Source organism: Periplaneta americana, chromosome 2 (genome assembly GCF_040183065.1).
Source record: "Periplaneta americana isolate PAMFEO1 chromosome 2, P.americana_PAMFEO1_priV1, whole genome shotgun sequence".
Taxonomy (NCBI): domain Eukaryota; kingdom Metazoa; phylum Arthropoda; class Insecta; order Blattodea; family Blattidae; genus Periplaneta; species Periplaneta americana.
This window is the reverse complement of record NC_091118.1, coordinates 165,436,794-165,458,826: the sequence shown is the minus strand read 5'-3', so window position 1 is coordinate 165,458,826 and position 22,033 is coordinate 165,436,794. Positions and strand designations below refer to the sequence as shown.

The following is a 22,033-nucleotide window of genomic DNA, read 5'->3' as shown; positions in this document are numbered from 1 at the left end:
GATATTCTTAATTTCACAATGGAATAATTTAATTAAATTTAATACTGTTATGTACCAATCTGCATTATATGAGAGGGCACCTGAAAGATGTTTTCACATTATTAATTCTCCTGCAGCACAATATAAATAATATATAAATAAATTAAGTTTATATAAATATAATAAAATACGAAACATTTTCGCAAAAACTATTGAAAATATTTATATAATTTCACTTGTTATGTTTACAAGTAAGTAGGAAAACTTTTATGATGCGAACTTTCGTATTATTACTATATATTTATCATATTACGAATAAATTATTGTATGTATAAGTCGTGAACAGGATGCTTGAAAAATTCTGAGAGTACCTCTTGTAGATGAATAGCTTTTTAAAAATAGTACAGACGACAATTTCAATTTTCTGTTTAAACTAAAATAATATAAAAGAAACAAAACTGAAGGATGCAATCATATTCATAACAATAACAAAATATTCTATAGCAATGTGTATACAAGATGCAGTATTTGATGGCACATGGAAGTGAGTGACGAAAACTGTTTCATACAGCTCTGTTGCTACCACTATGGACAAGTTATTTTTTTTATACTTCCGCCCACAAAGTAATAAATGCTTCAAATACTTTTTAAAACAGTTGTATTTATTGGACCCGGCATTTCGAGGCTCTTATTTCTATTATTATAGTTTCTGACAATGGAGGAGCCCCTTTGAACCACATTTCATAACCTTTATAATTTTTTTTTCCTCTAAGATGGGAATGTGTTTGCTTAGTCTGATTTTGTGTCATGTTCTTAAACAGTTTGGCCATATCATAAACAGTTCCCTTTCAGTTTCGTTTGTCTATCAGTATTTTGCGAGTTTATGTGATGTTTTAAAGTGTTCATCAACGAAGTACAATCATAGAAATGGCTCTGTATTAACAAAAATAAAAGTTATTCATAAACAAGATAGAGGAATAATTTATACTGTACAGATTTTTTTATTAGAATTTATCACCTACAGAAAAATGTGCCAACTCTCGATTTTTCCAAGAGTCAGGATTTGATTGGTCAGGTATGTGGTGTCAATATTCGTGGTGTTAGGAGAATTTGCAAGAAGGCAAGACATAGTACTTAGTACTCAATTACTCAAATCTCCAGGAGATCGACATAACAAGCCTAAACTGACTGATTGTTTGATAACTTATCGAAAGATGTTTTGCATTATACTATTTTAAGTTTCTATGAAGGTAAAGGATGATTTATAATAAATGTGAAGTATGACAATAACAAAACACTTGGCTCTTCTCCTGAAATCTATTTAGCTAGATGGAGACTATGCGGTGAAGTTGAAAGAACTACACTGTTACTGGACTATGAAGAAGGAGCAGGAACAGGTGCAACTAGTCAGTTCTTTTCTTTTCACGAACATAGTTGGAAAATATGCAATAAATTTCGACAATGAGGTTGAAAATACTTAGACATCATTTCAAAATGTATTGGTTTGGTTATATAAAAGGAAAAACATAGTTTTCTTATCAGAATCTAAAGATGCGATCCAGATCGTAAGTTCAATTACATTCCTTAAAACGCAGGAGAGGGAGGAGTGGGGAAAACATCCAACAAATTCTAAACAAAAACATGGTTTTCCAATGGATGCCAACCCACTGTAGGGACAGCTGATATTTTACCAAAGAAAGGAATTGAAGTCAAAATAAAATCAAAACACATTTTTATACGAGTCCCTAATGTGGATTATGAAAATAAATTTAGTTTTAACTATCATCACAATTTAACAGCCCAAAGTCATAATTCTAGATGACCATATTCTTGCAAGATTTAGAATTCCTGATTTACCTAAACAATCTGTTTCTATGTTCATATTGGTTATTGATTATTATTGACTAATCTGTTCATGGCTGTGTCTGAAAGTGAGAGGACGTTGGATAAAATGTTCACAGCCTTGTGGATCAGTGGGAGGTTGTTTCCTCGTTACATGTTTTAGAATGTAACTATTAATAAAGCAGTTCAATAAACATGGTTTATAAGTAATGTTTCCATTTTATTTTCAGAAAAAAAAAAGTCTGCAGATACCAGGTAGGCAACATATTTGGCAACCAGGACAGAACAGTAAAATTTTAAAGAAACATTGTGTTTTTCATAACTAGTTTATCATGTTCTACAATAAAGTGGAAAATGAAATTTTGTCAAATGGTGATCAACAATAGAATGAAGCAAATATGACTATCTTCGAGGAAAAAACTGAAGCCTTAGGTAGTTTGGATGAAGAGATAATGGATACAACCTTGTTAAAAAAAATGACTACAATGCTGCAGAAATGGAGAAGAAGGCAGCCAATGAATATTGGTTTAAGGCTAAACTACTAAAGTGAAATCTGAGTTACATGAACAAGAAGAATGACCATTTAGCTGAGTATGACTTCTCCAGAGAATATAGTATTAATCATTGTTTAAGGTACACATTTTTTACTACCGGTACTTACTTACATATTTGTTTCCTACATTTTCTAAAATAATGTTTATGTGCCATGTTAATCTTCATTTGATTTTATTTACGTAAAAAAATGATGCACAATGTGGCCAACACAAAAAAAATCTTCATACACAATCCATGCTATATTATTTATTCTTGCACCAAACACTGATTTTCCCTGGATCAAATGATCGTATTTTAATTATTATTTTGGATATAAAAGCAATTAAGAAACATGTTAAAGGAATTATCCTTGAATCAAAATGAATTCTCCCTGGGCAAATATTATCGTATTTAAATCATTTTAAATATAATTGAAATTAAGAAACATGTTAAATTATCCTTGCACAAAAATGGTTGCTTCCTATCTAAAGGCAGGGATTTGGAATGGTACACAATGCAGAAATCGTGCTGAAGATGTTGATTTTATAATTATCCAGTATATCCAGTATGGAGTGTTGTGTATTATATGGAATTGTTACCTATTAATTATAATTTTTAATTGGTTTATTTTAAGATGCTTTATCAACTGTAATGGTTACCTAGCATGTAAATGAAATGAAAATGATAGTATCAGAGAAATGAGTTGAAAGTTCAGTGCCGAAAGTTAGCCAGCAATGCTCTTAAAGGGTTGAGGTAAAACTCCGGAAAAAATCTCAACCAAGTAACTTGTCCCAAACAGGATTTGAACTTGGGCCTGCGTGTTTCATAGTCAGGCATGCCAACCATTACTCCACAGCAGTGGACTTATTAATTATATAACTTTCGCGGATATCACATCATGTCTCTAGAGTAGTGTGTTACAATTCTGAAGTTACTTTCAATGATTTAAGTACATTTTCTTCCCTGTGTAGTATGGGAGGATATTGAAGTTTCACTGTTAGTTCAAGTTTATGTCGAGAACTTTTATAGTTAAAGTTAAATTTATCTATATGTTATGAAAAACCAGTCTTTATTCTATGTATGACCACACTGAAACTTAACTTCATGTGCTGGAAAAACTGGATGTCAAATCTGAGATGTACATTGTGATGTTTTTCCTGCTAGAGGAATCCTGCCTCTTGGAGGAGCTTCTACAAGCCTGGTGGAGGAATCCAGTTACTTCATGTCAGTCAGCACAAAAGTAAAAGCTTGAAAACTTGAGATGATATTTTTAAAAGAAGTAAAAAGCAAGGCAAAGATATTCATGGCTGTAGAAGGATTCACTCTAACTTACAGAAGAAAAAATGCTATGATAGTAAGAAAGATCTTCCAATGGTTATTAGTTCAATAAATGTTAAAGCAGCTAAACCTACTTGTTTATTTAATGAAGGATCGCATGAAGAGTGAAGATTGTTAAGAAGCTCGTAAATTTAGTCTGGAAGAAAAAGAAAAGGTTATGAAGTAGTAGGAAATAAGAAATATTGTTTTGCATGCCTAAATCTTAACCACATTAGTAAAAAATGTAAGATTTTCTTACATGAGGGTAGACATGTGCCTCTCATGTGCACAAGATATATTGTTTGTATTGAAGCAGAAAAGGAGGAAGTTGTGGAAATAACTTACCCAGTGTAAACACTGGATCAAGTTCTTTTAAAAATTTTCAAAACTGTAATCAAAGGTGTTTCAAAGAAACGGTACAAATCTTGTTTGATGATGGGTCACAAATATCATACACACAAAAATTTCACAAGAGATGCAGTATCGAGCTTCAGACTATTTAGTGGGTCTCATTCTCAACCATATGAGCATCAATGTTACAAGATCAATGTAAGTAGTCTTGATAATTGGCATACATGAAAATTTGATGCTTTTGACTAAATGATCATTTGTTCTGATCTACCTAACGATCGAGAAGGAGCTTGGATACATGAGTTTAAAGATGAGGGAATTGAACTTACTCAAGATAGTGGTGATGTAATTGATGTGCTTCTTGGAGCTGATATTTATGGCAAATTCTTAACCTGATGCAAAAAGAACCTGAAATGCAGTCTTGCAGCAATTGAGACATAACTAGGCTGGACAATAATAGACAAAAGTTATAAAATTTAATCATTCAATGGAAGTTTCGTCAATGTTATTTACTGAGAGAACAATCAATGCGTTATGGGAATTAGATCATCCTGTGATGAGGAAAAGCAAAATAGAAGTTAAATTTCATGTGAAAGATCATTTGCTAAAAGTATTTGTCTAAATTAATGGTATATATAAGGTTAAGCTACCATGTTAGATGATCATCCACTCCTTTCCAAGGAATTTCAACATTTTTAAACACAAATGGACTGTAGTGTGAAGAAGCTGATATCTAATGGTTCAGTTGAGTTATATGGTGTGGTATTAACTGCATGTGTTTACGAAAGAATGAATTGGCAAAAGAGCAGGAATATCCATTTCTAAACTAGAAACTAGGAATGTTGGAAACATACCAGGGAGTCTTAAATAATATTATTGACATTCCTAGCAAAGGTTGTTCTGAAAGAAACTTCTAGCTTCATGTTGGTGGAAAGGGCCTGCATGGCTGCAGCTATTAGAAGATAAGTGGCCAACAGAATATGCTTGAATGAATGATGAAGTCAATGTTAAAATAATATTTTGATCTCTGTTTTTAAATTTCATATTCATTGGAATACTAAAACATATTAAGAAATGTTGAATAATGTGTTCATGGCTGTGTCTCAAGATGGATGGATGATGGATAATCTGTTCATGTTCTTGTGGATCAGCAGGGATTGCTATTGGCAACAGATATCTGTTACAAGATTGAAATGCAGAGATAATTGTAGTATTTCAATAAACATGGTTTGGAAGTAATGTTTCTATTTTATTTTTAGAAAAGAATCTGTAGATTCCAGGAAGGCTTTAGTCAATGCTGGTGCAAAAAATCATGACTGCCTTACTAAGCATCTTCACAGAATTGGTTTATAATGTCTCCAAATTTCTTGTAATGCACAAAGAAATATGATGTGGGTATGGAACACTTTGCAAGCTGTGAATCTCTCGAGGCTTTTGTACACATTACCTCCAAATACTGGGGAGCAAAAAGGAAGGTAATTGTAACTCGCACACACACATGCTTGCATTCATACAAAGATTGCCATCAAGATAGAACTAAAATAAAAACTAATACACCAGCAAGAACTGTTGAATTCTATTTCGGATATTTATATGGAGAACTACCCACCCACACACATGTACACCGAGTATCATAAAAGAGCACTCAGCCTCGCTGGTCAATACCATGTGCCGTCAAATAATCTGCTTGGTATAACTTAAGATGCAGTAATGCTAAACTTTCATATAACATTGTTTACATTTATAACTACATTGTAAATAAAAAAGTATATACATTTATTAATTGAATTTTTTATATTAATAATGAAATAATAAATTTGATATATCAATGCACAAATACTACAATTTCCTCAGGAAGTGTGCCTGTTGATCTGTTAAGATAGATCAAATTGGAGCATTAAAACATTATGATATAATGCAGAGGTTCTTAAACTTTTTTGTGTGTGTCCATTCCCGTTCCAGCCTCTAAACAGCCAAGGAATCATTCTTAACTGCAGTCATGTTAAATTCTGTAGGATATGCAACACCTTTTTTATTTCATGTCTTTTAATTTCCAGATGGATTACACTTCACACTTTTAAGAATACCTGCCGTAAAGGACACAACAGAAGTCACAAGATGTTATCTGGCTAGCAGAACGTAGGTAATTATGTGAAGGAAGATAAGGATTACTATATAGTGCTTACTTAAAGATGTTGGAACTTAACTGAATCTTAACATCAGCAATCATTTTAGTGGCTATTAAAACAATCACTGTATTATGACTTAAAGTCAGAGATTGTTTGTACATTAGTTCACTCTATAATTATTGTACAATAATGTGGTAACAGGAAAATCAATGCAAGCAAAGCCAGATTCAGTAATATTTTTCCTGCAGAATTTTTACAACTTACGTAAAATTCTGAAAGGATATCAATTATGTAGGTTTATCCAATTTCATTCAGACTGATTCAAGCATACAAAGATTGGCAGCAAATATCCAGAGAGAAGCTTATGCATGCACACGAACAGAGATCATCATCAGACAATGCATTGTTTCCTTAAGAAATCAGTCTAAGTAAAGCAACAGAAGGATACACGACATGAAACAAATATAAATATTAATTTCATGTACATTTATCACAAAAGTGGCCTTAAAAATAGCATGTTCATGCATTTTTCCACCATGCTTAGTTGTTTACATAAAGTGCCTTGAGCCATAAGTTAAAATAGAGAAGTCTTCCATTAGTACTCTTCCATTTCAATATTTAAGCATCCTCGAGTGATAGTACAAAAAAGCAAATTTTACAGGTAGTCAATAATGTATTATGGGGAAAGGAGGCACATTTCCGTGGAAACTTCTTAATCACTCCTCAGTTGAATTTATTATAGAGAAAACAACTAATATACACATAAAAAAGTTTTGCACCACAAAATAGTTTTATAATTACTAAATATAGGTGAAACTTTTGAAACAAACATGAATGTACAAGTCATGCAACATACAATTCTCCATCATAATCATTCATTATGAGTGTAATATCAGTTAACTGCTTGTGGTACACTCTGGACAGTCTCTGACAAACAAAGTGGTCTTATTGGCACTAGTGACATCTATGAGCAAGCTCACAGAGTCAGGACAAATAATAACAAGGGCCTTATCATTGGACAAAAAAAATTTACAACTGATTTTTATGATTTAATAATTGTCTTCGCATTTGATCAATTATTTTCATTTGTTTGTTTACTTTGTTGACTAGCAATAGATTCAGGAATTTACAGAAACTACATATTTTTTTAAGTTTTGAAAGATTCAGTTCAAATGGCATTCTGTAGGGTGTTACATGAACCTATTTCACTATTTGAAAGATACAAGATCATTGTTCTTCGTCAACAAGGCCTTAGAGTAAGGGAAATCACTCAACAAGTTAGAAGAAGTCACACAAACATTGTTCGAACATGTAAAAGATTTGAAGAGATTGGAACCTAGGTTGACTACAGAGGTTAAAGCTTGCTATCTATTGATGATGGCTCATAGGAACCCCAGAAAGAGACAGAACTACATAGACAGCTGCTGGAAGTCACTGGAAGGCGTTTCCATACAGAAGATAAGAAATTGCCTTCATGATTGTAACCTATGCTCAAGACATCTTTGAATGCAAGAGCATTAATCCCAGCTCAACGAGGTGCAAGGTGCTGGTGACAAGAAATCGAGGTTGGACTTTATAAAGGATTGGTACCATGTTCTTTTCACCAACTAAGTGCACATGTCCTTGGTGCCTAATCATAATCATTATTATATCTGGACAAAACCTAGACAGGAAACTTGTCTGCAACACCCAATCCCTCATGTTCGGAAGGGAGTGATTTGCTCATGTTTTGGGCTGATATCAGCCACAGCTGCATGATGGTCCTTGTGCCTGTCCGTGGGATGATGAGTGTGCCAATGGACAATAATACCCAACCTTATGGAGGTCGTGTTGTTGAAGACTACACCAGGGAGGTTGGAATTTCTAGAATGCAGTGGCCCTCTTAACTCACCAGACATGAATCCTATTGAGCATTCTTGGGACCAGTAGAAAAGGGCTGTAGGCTGCAGAAAAAACACCCCAGGTACCCTAGCAGAGTTAGGGACAGAGCAAACCAAGATGATTTGATAATCTCACAGACAGTATGACAAGGACAAGTGCTTGCTATGTCACCAGAGGGAGTGTAATGGGGTACTAAATTCATCAGACGGGGTGTAAAAGCTCTTTCAAAACATAGAATCCTTACACGTAGATGTAAGTTAATTTTAATTTTATGTTGCATATTTTTGTTCATGGATTCTTTGAATAAATTTTCTGTCCAAATGACATTTAAAATCTTGTATTTTCATTTTCTTGCATAAATTCAACACACACTCTGCAATATTAGCAGAACCCTAGAGGTGCAAAACCTTTTTTGATGTGTGTGTAGCCTAGCAGTAACATACTTGCAGATTTATAGTGTATTTTCATAAAAATCCGGAAATCGAATACCTTTCCTACACTGTGTGTAATGTGTTAAACACAAAACTGGTTCTTGACAATAAGAAAGAGGGACAAAAGATTTATTTTCTTCCCTCAGAAAACTCAATAAAAATTGGAATTACTAGAAAAAACCAACAGAAAAAAAATGGTGGTTAAGGAAGAGGTGGTAGAGTCTCGACAGGGCTACAGAGCCAGGCTAAATTATTTTCCCAATTATAAACATACACTGAATGGAATTTAGGTGTACAAAACTGGTACCAATGGAAAGAGAAATTTTCAAAGTTTGTGTGGTTTGCCTAGTGGCCATAGTATGCACTGTTCACCATCAAACTGATACGAGAGAAAATGACTGCCATCAAAGACATGACAGCTTTTTTGTGTCCTGGATTTCCATCATTACAGATTCTTATTTCTGCACAACAGAGTTTCCAAAACAAATATGCGGCAGACCCAACCAGTGGGCATTCAATTCCTAAGTGGTATTCCGAATTTAAGGAAAGGAGCTGCATCTGTAAGAGAAAGTCAACTGGCTGTCAGTAAGTGAGGAAACAGTGAAGCAAGTCCATGCAAGATTCATACGCAGCCCGCAAAAATAAACTGTCAGAGGCAGTCTGAAGCTTGGTATTCCACAGAATTGCATTGTGGATTCTGCGCAAATGGTTGTGGTTTCATCCCTACTGACTACAACTGCTGCAGAACAATAATGTGATCCGACATTTCTTTTGTGCAAGTATGCAAACTCTAATGAAAACCAACGATTTTGCAGCAGAATCTTCAGTGTTCATTGACAAAACCATCTTCCACCTTTCGGATAAGTTTAAAAGACGTAACATCAGGATCTGGGGGATGGAAAACCGACATGCCTACATTAAACACATGCGTTGACTCCCTTAAAGTGAATGTAACCAGTGCAATATAACCCATGAGAAGGTGTGTGGCCCCTTCTTTTCGGTCAGAGAATGATCACAGGAATTCCATACCTAGACATGTTACAGCAATGGCTCCTACCACAGCTCATCTTCTGACAGGATGGCGCGCTCCCATACCTTCACAGGAAAGTAAGAAGGCACACCTCAATGACAGACTACCAAAGAGATGGATTGGCAGTGCTGATACTGATGATTATGAACTTCTGTGTTAGCCTCCACATTCACCATACCTGACACCTTATGATTTTTTTTTTCTATGGGGATTTATCAAAGTTCAAGACTACATACCACCATTACCACAGACCGTGCTTGTTCTATGAGTATCACAGCAACTATTGCAACAATAGAATATTATGCTATGCTACAACATGTCTAACAGGAACTCAACTATAGGTTGGATGTGTACCGAGTTATCAGGCGGGATTACATTAAACTCCTGTGATGTACTGACACAAAACTTCGAGAGTTTCTCTTTCCATCTATACCAGTTTTGTACATTTCAATTCCATTAAGCTTAAGTACCTTATATGAGTTTTTAAGTTTCACAGTGACTGTGATCAGAATTATATTTTTGGTTATTCCAACATGTCCAGAAACTTAACGTTTCCAACATTTCGGAACTACTTACAGGTTTCATCATCAAGGCATAGGCAAGACCAGAGAGGTCGTCTATTCTGTTGGAATCATTACATCAGGCTAATCCATATGACTGAGCAACGATTTTAATTGGCTATTGTTTATATAGGAAACTAAATGCTGAAGTCAAATGAGACATGTGAAACGGAACTATAAATAACTTATCCTGAATTAATAAAATTAATGTTTAGTTAGTTAGTGGGGTTTAAAAAAGGCACGTCAGCTACTATGGCTATTTGCACCCTTAAAATTAATGTTTAACATTATTAGCACAGGAGAGTAAAAATCAAAGCATTATGTTACTAAAAAAAGTACCTAATATGATCAGTGAAGTATTATTCATGATACAATAAGTATTCAAGAGTAATCCAATATGACATCTGTTATTAGAAAGAAGCAATTTGCTTGAGAAGATTAAGATTCAGTAGTGCAGTTAAGCTAAGTGCTTACAAATGGTGACATATATTGAGTTATTATGCGTAAAATTTCGTTTGGAATGCATATTATTTATTTACTTTTTTCCTCTGAACCAAGATAATACTTTACTACCGTTTATAAAAAAAATATTGCTAGAGTTAAATGATATATACTCGGATAACACGAACATGCATTATAATATAAATGTATGTGAAACAGAACTGTAATTAATACTGAATTAATAAGACATTGTTATATTATATTAGCACAGAGAGAAAAAAAAAATCCAATAATTGCTTCTCAGAAATAAGTAGTTCATATATGTGTGGAGTATTATCTGTGATGCAATTAGTAGGAGTATTACCCATGATGCACGTTCTAGGACATGATGGAATACTCATGTTCTAGAACATGGTGGAATACCCATGTTTATAATCAGGAAGATTATTTAGCCTATCCCTGTATTATGTTGGTACCTATGGAATTTAAAGGGACTTTTTGATGTAGAGAATACTTATTGTAAGTAAAAATGAAACATAATTTATGGCAATCAGGAAAAAGTGTGATGTATAAAATACAATTTTTTTCTGAAATTTCTCTTGTTTTAACTGAAAAGTCTATTCTGCAAAAGGAAAAGTGTTGGGAAATTCAGATTGCAATGATCTACTCGTCAGTATCAGACATAATGTATTTATGTAACTTTACAGAGAGAAAATTGACTGATGTCTTTAGAATCTATTTTATTTAGGACATTTAATTTTCTTCTTTTAAAAATATAAATCTTCCTTTAACATTAATTTTCCAGACCTTACGATTCTACTAAAATATAAAACAAAATATAAAATAAACTGAACTGGGAAAAAGAGAAAAATACAATGGACTAACCTGAAGCAGCCTGTTGTGGCTTTGATGAAGCTGATGTTTGAGATGACGGCTGAGATGATGGTGGCTGTTGCTGCTGCTGCTGTTGGGGTGGTTGCTGGAGTTGTTGTTGCTGTTGGTGTTGTTGCTGCTGCTGCTGTTGTTGTTGTGGGGAAGTTCCTGATTGTGGCTGATTTCCCTTCTGGTTATCTTGAGTTGGTTTATTTGTTGTAGGTACTGGATGTTCCACATTTGGATTTCTTCCAGCAGCATACTGACTCTCACCAGAATAATATGGACTGCCACTAAATGGAATGGGTGGCTGTTGTGGTGCTCCAAATCCCCCGTAGTAACCAGGTGATGGATAATATTGTTGATGTCCATATACAGGATTATTGTATGGATCTATGGGCTTATTTGGATTATTGTCCAAAGCTGTATATTGTGGATTTGATGGGAAGCCTGGGGCTGGCTGTGAAGCTTGAGGTGTATTCTGTGGGGATGGTGGCACTTGCTGCTGCTGCTGTTGTTGTTGTTGTTGTTGCTGCTGCTGTTGTTGTTGCTGCTGCTGTTGTTGTTGTTGTGTTTGATTCTTTGAGGAACTTGCAGAATTGCTACTGTCTGCATGGCGATGAGAGTCATTTTCAGCATTACTTCCTCCACCAGAATAACTAGGAGATCTATCTGATGAAGTACCCTTGCTTCCACGTGCTTTTTTCGTTACTGGGGCAGGAGTCATGCTTACAGCTGCAGTTGACGGTGGTGTTTGAGATGGAGTTTGTTGTGGTGATGGGTGACTATGGTATGGTTGATGTTGCATTGAATACATCTGGCTTCTTCCTAACTGCTTCCCTGGTTGTTGTTGCTGTTGTTGAGGATTTATTCTATTAGCTTCTGAAGAAGAATCACTTGACTCAAATTCAAAATGTTGTTCACTGCTGTTACTTCTATTACTTCCTCGTTTAGATTTTGTTGAAGGTGTTATGGGAGTAACACTGAAACTAACACTAGAATTTACATCACTGCCAAATCTCCCAACATTCTGCTGAGTTTTCTGACGGCCTTTAGTGCTATGTAAATTGTGCTGACTAATACTTGTATTACCAGTTCCTAAGAAAGTTGGGCCCATGACGCCACCAGAAGAATGTTCTCTTTGCAAGTTTCCTGCACTGGAACCATGTGGAAAGCTTGACATTTGACTTGTAATTTTCAAGTCTTCATGACTTTGTTGAAAACTAGAAGGAGACTTTATATCAGTGTTATGATATGATGGTTGTTGTGGTGACTTCATGTAATGGTCTGCAGCAAGAGACTTTTCTGCTAGAGATCGGTTCATTGCAGTTGTATTTTCACCGCTTGTACTGGAAGATGAGTGACTTTCAATGTCTCTGCTGTGAATCTGGGAAGGAAAAGAATGCCTATAGTTCTTTAATGATGAAGCCTTTATTTGAGGTGTATGAAGATTTGTAGATTGTTGAGACAGTGATTCCTTACTTGCAGCGGAATAAGTAGGCATAGGTAATGGAAGGATTTCTATTCCACTATCGTTTCCACTAGCTGCAGACTCACTGGCTTCAGATCGGAATGTAGGTGATTCAGGTTCTTGATGCTGTTGTCTGTGACCATAGTCAGGAAAACTGCTACGATGTTCTCTAGTACTGCTCTCTGGCATGGAATGTTTCTCCACAGTAAGTGAACCACTTTTAAAAGACTGCTGATAGCCCCTGCTATCAGGCACACTATTCACATGACCATGGGTGCCATCATTAAGCCTTGAAATTCCCCGATAACCATGACCTTGTTGCCAACTGTCCTCATATGTTCCGTGGAAGTTCCTATTGGTCCCACTTTCACTTTCTGTGTGACAATACCTCGCACCTGAAGATGGATCAGATCGACTGTAATTTGCTTCTTTATGTTCATCATAACCACCTGACTGATTATATGACATCCCTTCATGGCTATGCCTACTAAAGGATCGATTTACACTGCCAGTTTCTTGAATACCTTGATCTATCTGCCTACCATATCCACGATTTGCACTAACAGTTGAGTCATGATAACCTTGGTCAACTTGCCTCCCATACACATGACTAACACCGTGTGGCTCATGCATACCCTGATCCATCTGTCTTCCATAACCACGATTCACACTAAGAGAAGTGTCCTGCACTCTTTGATCTGTTTGCCTGACAAATGGATGGTTTACATTTCCTGTCCCTTGCAATCCTTGATCCATTTGTCTCCTGTACGAACGATTCACACCCACAGATGAATCATGCACATCTTGTCCCATCTGTCTTCCGTAAGAGCCACTCATACCTGTTTCCTGAATTCCCTGATCTGACTGATTTCCATATGATAAATTCATACTGGGGCCTGACTCATGTATAATATCCTCTCCCATATGTCCATCGTAAGAAGATCTATTACTAATATTAGAGTCTCGAATGCTGCCAAATGCATGACTACTCATGGAATTATCTTGATTAAAATCATCCGAAGAGGGCGATTTTAACACACCACCATCCATGCCATCCTTCTCCTCACCACAAGGCGTTGAAACCATATTTTCTGCACCTGAACTGCCTTCATCACTTGTCTGATGTCCCATCATTCCCAAATGATCTGCAGACGTTTCATGGTGGTAGTATGGTTTAGCAGCTCCCATATCTAGTCAAAAATCACAGATGATAGAGCATTAAACAATAGGATGTGAAAAATCATTATCAGAAGAGATAAACTATTTAAAGCATCTTATGTATTAATGTAAATGTGTGACATATCTGAAACATGACAATAAAAAATCTTTCAAAATTAATTCCAAACACGAATGATGAGTATTTTACTTAATAGAAGCAATACTGCGGTTATGCTCACTGTACATTCTTCATTCTCTGGAATATGACAATGACGTCATAAATGGTACACAATGAAATGTATGGAGATCACTGCAAATCCAGAAGGTTTATAATATTAATAATTATAAAATAGAACGCTTTTAAAGGAGGTCTACACAAGAACATAAAATTGTACTCGCTGGTGATTATGCACCTTAGGAACTGAACTTCTAGAACAGTAATCTCAAAGTTAAGAGCCCATATTGAACACTACACACAGTTGAAAATGCAGAGGAGAAAAGAGGAGAGGGACTCGAACATAGCCAATCTTTCAGTTTTTCTGTATCCAGCTAATTATAAGATGTCTACATCATAGTTCGAATGTTCAGAAAATGGTGTAAAATATGGGGGACAGAAGAGTCAACCTTACTATGAGATTACAATTTGGAAGAAATAGAGAACTATTAATGTTAGAAACTAAATCACAATAATTGCCAAAGTATCATGACTCATGATGATTTGAACAAAATACTACTTCCATTTCTTTTTTTACAGAGGAAAGTCCAAAGCTTGCACCACAGCCTGAGACTTATTCTGCTTATTTTCTTTTGATAGAGATGATTCTTTTTTTCCTGTAGGACTCATTCCTGTAAGTATCATGATTCACTGTTTGGTGCTATCTATCGATTCAGCTACACAACATCTAGTTCCGATAGAGTCCACCACAAAAGCCTCTCTGTCCCCTGGGACTTCTGCAGCTTCCTCAGATTGATGTCATCAATATGCAATTCACGGCACTACGGCTTGCTGTATCCTGTATTGATCTGAAGATCGCATTGTTGTAGGTATCATGATTCACTATTTGGTGCCATCTATCAATTCACAGAGTTACGATGGAGTCTGCTATGAAAGCCTCTCTGTCCCCCTGGGACTTCTGCAGTTTCCTCAGATCAATGCATCTTAATGCAAGTCACATTACTACATTCTGTTGCATCCTCTGTCGACCTTAAACTACTGAAAGATGATAGACGAATTTGAAATTAATGAAGGCAAAATGTGTCCAAAGTTCAATACCGAAAGTTACCCAGCAATTCTGTTTCAATTGGTTGAGAGGAGAAAAACTCGGAAAAACCCCAAACCGGATAATTCGTCTGAACCAGAATTCGAACCCAGGCCCACTCGTTTCAAAGCCAGACATGCTAACCATTACTCCACAGTGGTGGATCTCTTCTTCCTTACATGCAAGAGAAATCACTGAGATGACTGTGCTTTGTTTCAGCTCTTTCAATACCACTGTTTTTAGAACATACAGACAGTAGTAGAATACCACTGCAATGTTGAAAATATCAACTGAAGAATTTATATCTGCAGGAAGACCCGTTAAGTGACGGAAAGATGTATTTTAATTCGAAATGAAACAGGATTTTGAACTAAGCAATATACTGTATTAACTCGATTATAACATGGTATCAAATATAACATGCATTCAAATTTTAAATTTTATGAACCTCACACTTCCCCCTTAAAAAAAAAAAAAAAAAAAAAAAAGCTGGCGATTATAACATGCTCCACACCAAACACACAAAGGAGGCCTACTGCTAATTGGTAATTAATTAATCAAATGCTCAGAACATTGGAGTTTCTCCATTTGTTTTCTAGTATGCAAGTAAAGCTTAAAAGACAACAATTAGAAAATCAAGTGTGTCTTATAATTGAGTAAATAGATAAATGACAACGACAATTTTAAAATAAAAATGGATGTATTAATAAAGTAGTATATGATTACGTCTCGCGACCAGAACATAGTACGAAATGGAAATATAAAAATTGGAAATTTATCCTTTGAAGAGATGGAAAAATTCAAATATCTTGGAGCAACAGGAACAAATATAAATGATACTCAGGAGGAAATTAAATACAGAATAATGCGGAAAATGTGTATTACTGTTCAGTTGAGAAGCTTTTATCATCCAGTCTGCTCTCAAAAAGCTGAAAGTTAGAATTTATAAAACAATATTACCGGTTTTTCTGTATGGACTCTCACTTTGAGAGCTGAACAGAGGTTAAGGGTATTTGAGAATAAGGTGCTTAGGAAAATATTTGGGCTAAGAGGGATGAAGTTACAGGAGAATGGAGAAAGTTACACAACGCAGAACTGCATACATTTTATTCTTCATCTGACATAATTAGGAACATTAAATCCAGACTTTGAGATGCGCAGGGCATGTAGCACGTATGGGCAAGTCCAGAAATGCATATAGAGTGTTAGTTGGGAGGCCGGAGGGAATAAGACCTTTGGGGAGGCCGAGACGTAGATGGGAGGATAATATGAAAATGGATTTGAGGGAGGTGAGATATGATGGTAGAGACTGGATTAATCTTGCTAAGGATAGGGACCGATGGCAGGCTCATGTGAGGGCGGCAATGAACCTCCGGGTTCCTTAAACGCCATAAGTAAGTAAGTACTAATAAAGTTATGTGCATTGTTTATATATATTTCAGAACAGAAAAACTATCTATCGGTGTTCTTATATTTTTTCCTTTCTTTCTAATAATGTTTTCAAATAGAAAATACTACAAATTATAGACTGAAAAACACATTACCTGCACCACTGTTGACATTAGTTCGATGATAGTAAGGTCTTGCTTGCGCCATGGGCTGCTGCGAGCCAATGTTCTTATTACCTCCCATTGTTATGGGAACAATATCTGCACCAGACGAGCTGATTCTGGGTCCCCATGGTTTCACAGTTACGTCCTGTTTTACAATCCCACCTCCACTGCTGTTACTTCCCATTCTACCAATAGGTTTGCTAGGTGCTCTCTGCTGTGGTGTTGCATTCTTTGGTATTATTGTAATGGCAGAGTTATTCTTGAATGGAAGTACATTGCTGACTTTGGTTGTGTTGACTGTGCGATTAATTGGAGGAACATTACTCTCTGGGGGAGAAAAAAAGAAAAAGAAAGATCAGAATTAGAATTCTCTCAGAACATGAAATGGTGATTTTTTAAACTCTGCTTTACGCAGGACCCCAGTTTACTTCCCATTTGTGGAAAAATTTTTTTCTATACAACCCACTGACCTTGACTGAGTGATCTGTGTTACTTCAGTCCAGAAACATTCATAGTAACAAATGAACCATCCACACCAAAGCACACACACATTGTTGATTAACCATGTTAACATTAAAATTATTGCTCTTCTTCGACTTTCTGTCCAAAATCAAATGTTAGAGAAGTTTGTAACGTGAATATGAGGAAGAAGGAAATGGTATCAAATGCGACATTATTTATTACATTTCTGCAAAATAATAGGTAAAATATAGGTTCATGAGAAGTGTGAAAAATAAAGTTTCAGCAAAGATGGACAGAATTAAGTTCGCAAAAGTCTTTCATGACCAAGCAATTAAATTTACAACACTGCAAAAGTTAATGAACATGTGAAGTGAATGAAGAGAAAAAGAAAATTTACGAGCTTGATTCAATACCTAATTGAAAAAAATTACAGTTACCAGTCTCTTTTTCAGAGCAAGAGGCACTATTCTGAAGACCTTTGTAAAGTGGAGGGAAAATTACACGCCAAAAAGAGACCTTCAAGATGCTATGGTCACCACCATAATAAAATTTTCTGTAGTGATATTTCGCCATAGTGTACATTCAATTTAAATTGTACTAGGTTCTATTTTTTTCTATTATGTCTTAATCTCTTTTGTTTGAAACCTGCTTATATAATTTTTCGTTTTAAATTTTATTGTGAACTATTCTGTGTCACAAGGCAAACCCAAAATATTGGGTCAGACTAATAAATTAAAATAAATAATGCAATATGTACACGACCATGATTTGTTAACAAAGTTAAATGAAAACTTTTCAGTGTGAACATATTCTTAATGTGTAACAGTTCAACAGCAATATTTTCATGAAATTTGTGAATGATATCTATGCAGTAGCCCCAAGCCATAGCTGTGTGTTCTAAAGCATCATACCTTGGACTAGGATACAAAATGAGTGTCAGAAGAAAATGAAGAAAATCTTCTGTGTCTGCCATTAGAAACCAACCAACCAACCAAGAATTTTGCATACAGGAGTAATAAGCACGTAAAAATTATGAGAGGTTATGTCACACCATTTGTAAATCTATTCTAGCTGTATAAATGGGAGAGCAAAGAAAATAAATAAATAAATTACATAAATAAATAAATTTCTGTACTCTAAGAGCTCCATTGGTAAATTTGATGTTAAATATGGCAGCATTGCTTTGAATAATTGACTGAACTGCCTGATTTACGCAAAGTGCATTTTAGAAACTAAAAAATAACACCACTTTCTCGAAAATGTAACACCTAATACAGGTCCCTAGTAATGAATGTACCTTTCTTGTAATCTGGAGTGTTCAACTCAGTTTTCTCAGGAGCAGGTTTGCAATCCTGATGCTGTGGTCCAGCTCCCTTGGCTCCACCACCAACTTTGAATGCAGTACGAATAGCAATGATTTTCCCATTTTCCAGCTGCATGTAGATTCCCTTTGGACTCTTGAGTACCATCACACGCTGGCCAGCTTTAAGAACTATTGATGCACGGTCTGGAGAGTTCGTGGGAATTACAACATCTGAAATAGAACAAAAACAATATTACTTGTTTCAAAAACGTCTGTAACACACACACAATCATAGCTTTAGTCTATCTTGTAAATGTTCTACAGTAGTCATGTCAAAAAGAGAACTAGGCTGAAAGGCATTGTAGAGAGAGGGTAGAAACTGCCTTAAAGTAAGCTATGCTACAAATGTCAAATTCAGATACTCAATGAAGTGTATAAACAAAAGTGAACATAACAGAAACAGAATGGTTATGGAGGAGTACATGATTATTCGGAAGGAATATTAGTGAAGTAAAAATTAGTGTTACGAAAGTGACATATTCTTTATCACTAAATGTTTTACACATTTAGCAACATTCAGTTCCTTTATCATATTGTGAATGCCATTACCGTGGAGACAGTTGGGTACTAACTGCTAGTAGACGAGAATCTGTACATGCATAGGTCCCATGACATGTGTGTGTTTTGGGTTAGCTGTTTATCTTGATACATACATTGATGTATTTCGTGTAATGCAGACATCACAATTTTGAATCTGATGCCACAATTACATTCATTACATATACACTGTCTTGTGGAAAGCTCTATTACACCTAAATTTCATAGCTAACACTTTTATTCCCTCTTATTAAACAAACGTCACATTTATCTCTTTCCTCCTGCACTTGTCAAAGAATTTTTTTTTCTCGCTGTTATTTATACTCGCTTTAACATCTATGGTCATATCGCAAGTTAATCTTTGGTTGAAATCCGAAGGCCTGTGTACTATTGTTGAGACTGTTCTACTGTTGTGAACTAGATGGCGACTGTATATGTATATGACTGATTTGTTATGAATATGATTTCGGTGATGAAAGGGGCCGGTGATTTTCAGGGATGTTGTGGCCCGAATTTCCTGGCATTTGCCTTACGGTTGAGGAAAAACCCTGAAAAATCTCAACCAGGAAATTTAACCTGACCGGGAATCGAACCCGGGCCCTCTGTGTAAGAGATCAGCATACTGACCCCTACACCACAGAGGTGGTCAAAGAATTTTTATGTCTAATCACTGCTTCAAATTTCTCCACTTCATCATAACTAATTCTTTCGTTCTCATGTTTGCATGCTTGTAAATTTTACTAAAATAGTCTGTTTATTCCCTTTTCTAATCTGTACATGTGTTTCTTCAATGTATTTTTCACTTACGTCTAAATTGAATAGGTCCAAACACACATAGCACACTGTCTCACTTCTTTAAAGCCGAAAATTATCACATTCTTTTTCCTTTGATCCTCTTCAAAATATTTGATTCTACTGCTCATTTGCATATTTTCCTGAGGTAGTTTTTCAATCTTCTTTTTGTTTTCTTCAATGTTTGCTTTTAAGTTAACAATTGTTTGACTTTTCCCTTGTAGCTTGTGTGGATTATGTAACTTTTCCAAAACTTGTGTCTTGTGGTCCATGGAATTTATTTCTTGAGCTAATATGCTCCATTCTTCTCTAATTAATTCAGTGACACTTTCCATTTTACTGTTCTACTTATATCTTCATTGTAGGGCCAATACCCTCTATACTATTCTTTCTCTCTACTTGAGCTCTCCTACATGTGTCCGTCCTCATTCACTTACTGTTGCTGACTCATTATCTTCATACAGTTATTGGAGCCAGTACAACACTTCTGGCCAACATATTATTTGATCCCAATACCAATATATCGGCCAAACACTGAAGAAATATCTAATGTACTTATCTTTATATGCACTTGTTAGCCAACATGTTGTGTATGAAGATAAACCCATCTTTATATTTACCTGCCTGCACAGTACACATTGCAGCTTACAGCATTGCAAAACAATAGATGGTACTGTAATTATAACAATATGTCAAAATAAAGTAAAATGCAGTACAAAAAATAAAACACAGTACTCACCCAAAGGAAGTGTCATCTCCTGAGCAGACATTCCTTGCCTCTGCCATACCTCTGCTGGAATCCATCTAGAACGTCCACTTGTATTGAGTGTTGTGACTGTTGAGCGATTTGCTTGACCTCGTTCTAGTTGTTGACTCAATTCAGCTTGCATAGGACGAACACTGGCAACTGGTTTTGGCATCACTCCACCAGTACCATCCGTCCTAATAGCCCTGGGAAGGGATTACAGTATAGAAATGTACTTTTAATGTTCATACATCACAGGTTTTCTGAACAAACACGAAGAAATTATTTCCAAGTGAAAATGTCAAAGAGGTACAAAAGTACTTCTCCAGAGAAGTGTATGAGATAAAATCTTTGCGTAATAAGGGTTTAACAAAATTTGACACTATTTTCAGTCTCTTACACAGGAATCATGAAGAAGTGTTTCTACAAAACCTGTGATGGCTGAAAATGGCGTAACATTTTTTTGCAATTAAACAGAAAATAACTACTCAACAACATAAATACGAGTTTGTTTCTGCAGCACATTATTTTCTAGAGAAACAAGGTACAGTGAGAATTAAACCTGCTGTGCACATTCGTAGTATGATGCACATACTTTGTCATATCTGACCTTATCTGAAGTCCTGTGCCTTGCATGCCAGGATTGCCTACTGCTGCTGTACTTCCAGGATAATAAGCATATTGAGGCCTGTGACTGTAGTTTATGTTTGCCTGTTTCTCCAATTCATATGATCGTTTTGCTAGTCGTTTTTCTGCCTGAGACAATTTCTTTTCTTTACGGTCTACAAGAAGACTTTCATGCTGGAATGGTTCCTGAAAAAAAAAAAGTATGTAATTATACAAGGTTTAGGAAATGCACCAAGTAACCTTTCTTTCATTCTTATGAGTCTGTACTACAAGACAACTAAGCATCATCTAAAGCATGCTTAAAGAAATCATACATTTACATTACATACGCACAGAAAGATAGAGACAAACACACAAACATATGCCTACAATTTTCCAAACTGTCTCCTTCTGCATATATGGATATCAATATTGTGACACTGTGCTGGAAGATTCTAGTTGTCTCGGGAGTGTGCGCGTGCATCCAGCAAGAAGGAAGGCGTGGGGAAAACTACGAGACGGCGAGGAGTGGAGAGATCAGGGGAAGCGTCTAGAAGTGTAATCCTCTCAATGTTTCTGTAAGCCACGCGAATCAAAGATTCGAGATGTTACGGTTTAGTAATAAAAGCGTGAGCAGTCTTCAGAAGAGTTAGTCTCCAGTCAGCCTTCAAGTCTTGTCTTAGACAGCGGCGACGTATCCAGAGGATGAGTTCGACGTG

The 22,033-nt window shown here is 35.7% G+C and overlaps 1 protein-coding gene across 7 annotated transcripts in view; it reads right to left on the bottom strand.

Moving 5' to 3' along the window:
• The window catches only part of LOC138694770 (uncharacterized), a 114,237-nt gene that overhangs the window by 20,476 nt on the left and 71,728 nt on the right, over positions 1–22,033 (bottom strand). For 4 of the 7 annotated variants that reach the window (XM_069818805.1, XM_069818804.1, XM_069818806.1 and 1 more), the window contains 5 exons: positions 21,319–21,521; positions 20,703–20,914; positions 18,569–18,805; positions 16,801–17,136; positions 11,381–14,029 (listed from right to left, as the gene is read on the bottom strand). In XM_069818805.1, the coding sequence (XP_069674906.1) occupies positions 11,381–14,029; positions 16,801–17,136; positions 18,569–18,805; positions 20,703–20,914; positions 21,319–21,521 (3,637 nt within the window). Of the gene's footprint in view, positions 1–9,493; positions 9,560–11,380; positions 14,030–16,800; positions 17,137–18,568; positions 18,806–20,702; positions 20,915–21,318; positions 21,522–22,033 lie in introns of all 7 variants that reach the window. The other 3 variants (XM_069818809.1, XM_069818810.1, XM_069818807.1) reach the window with 2 other exon arrangements.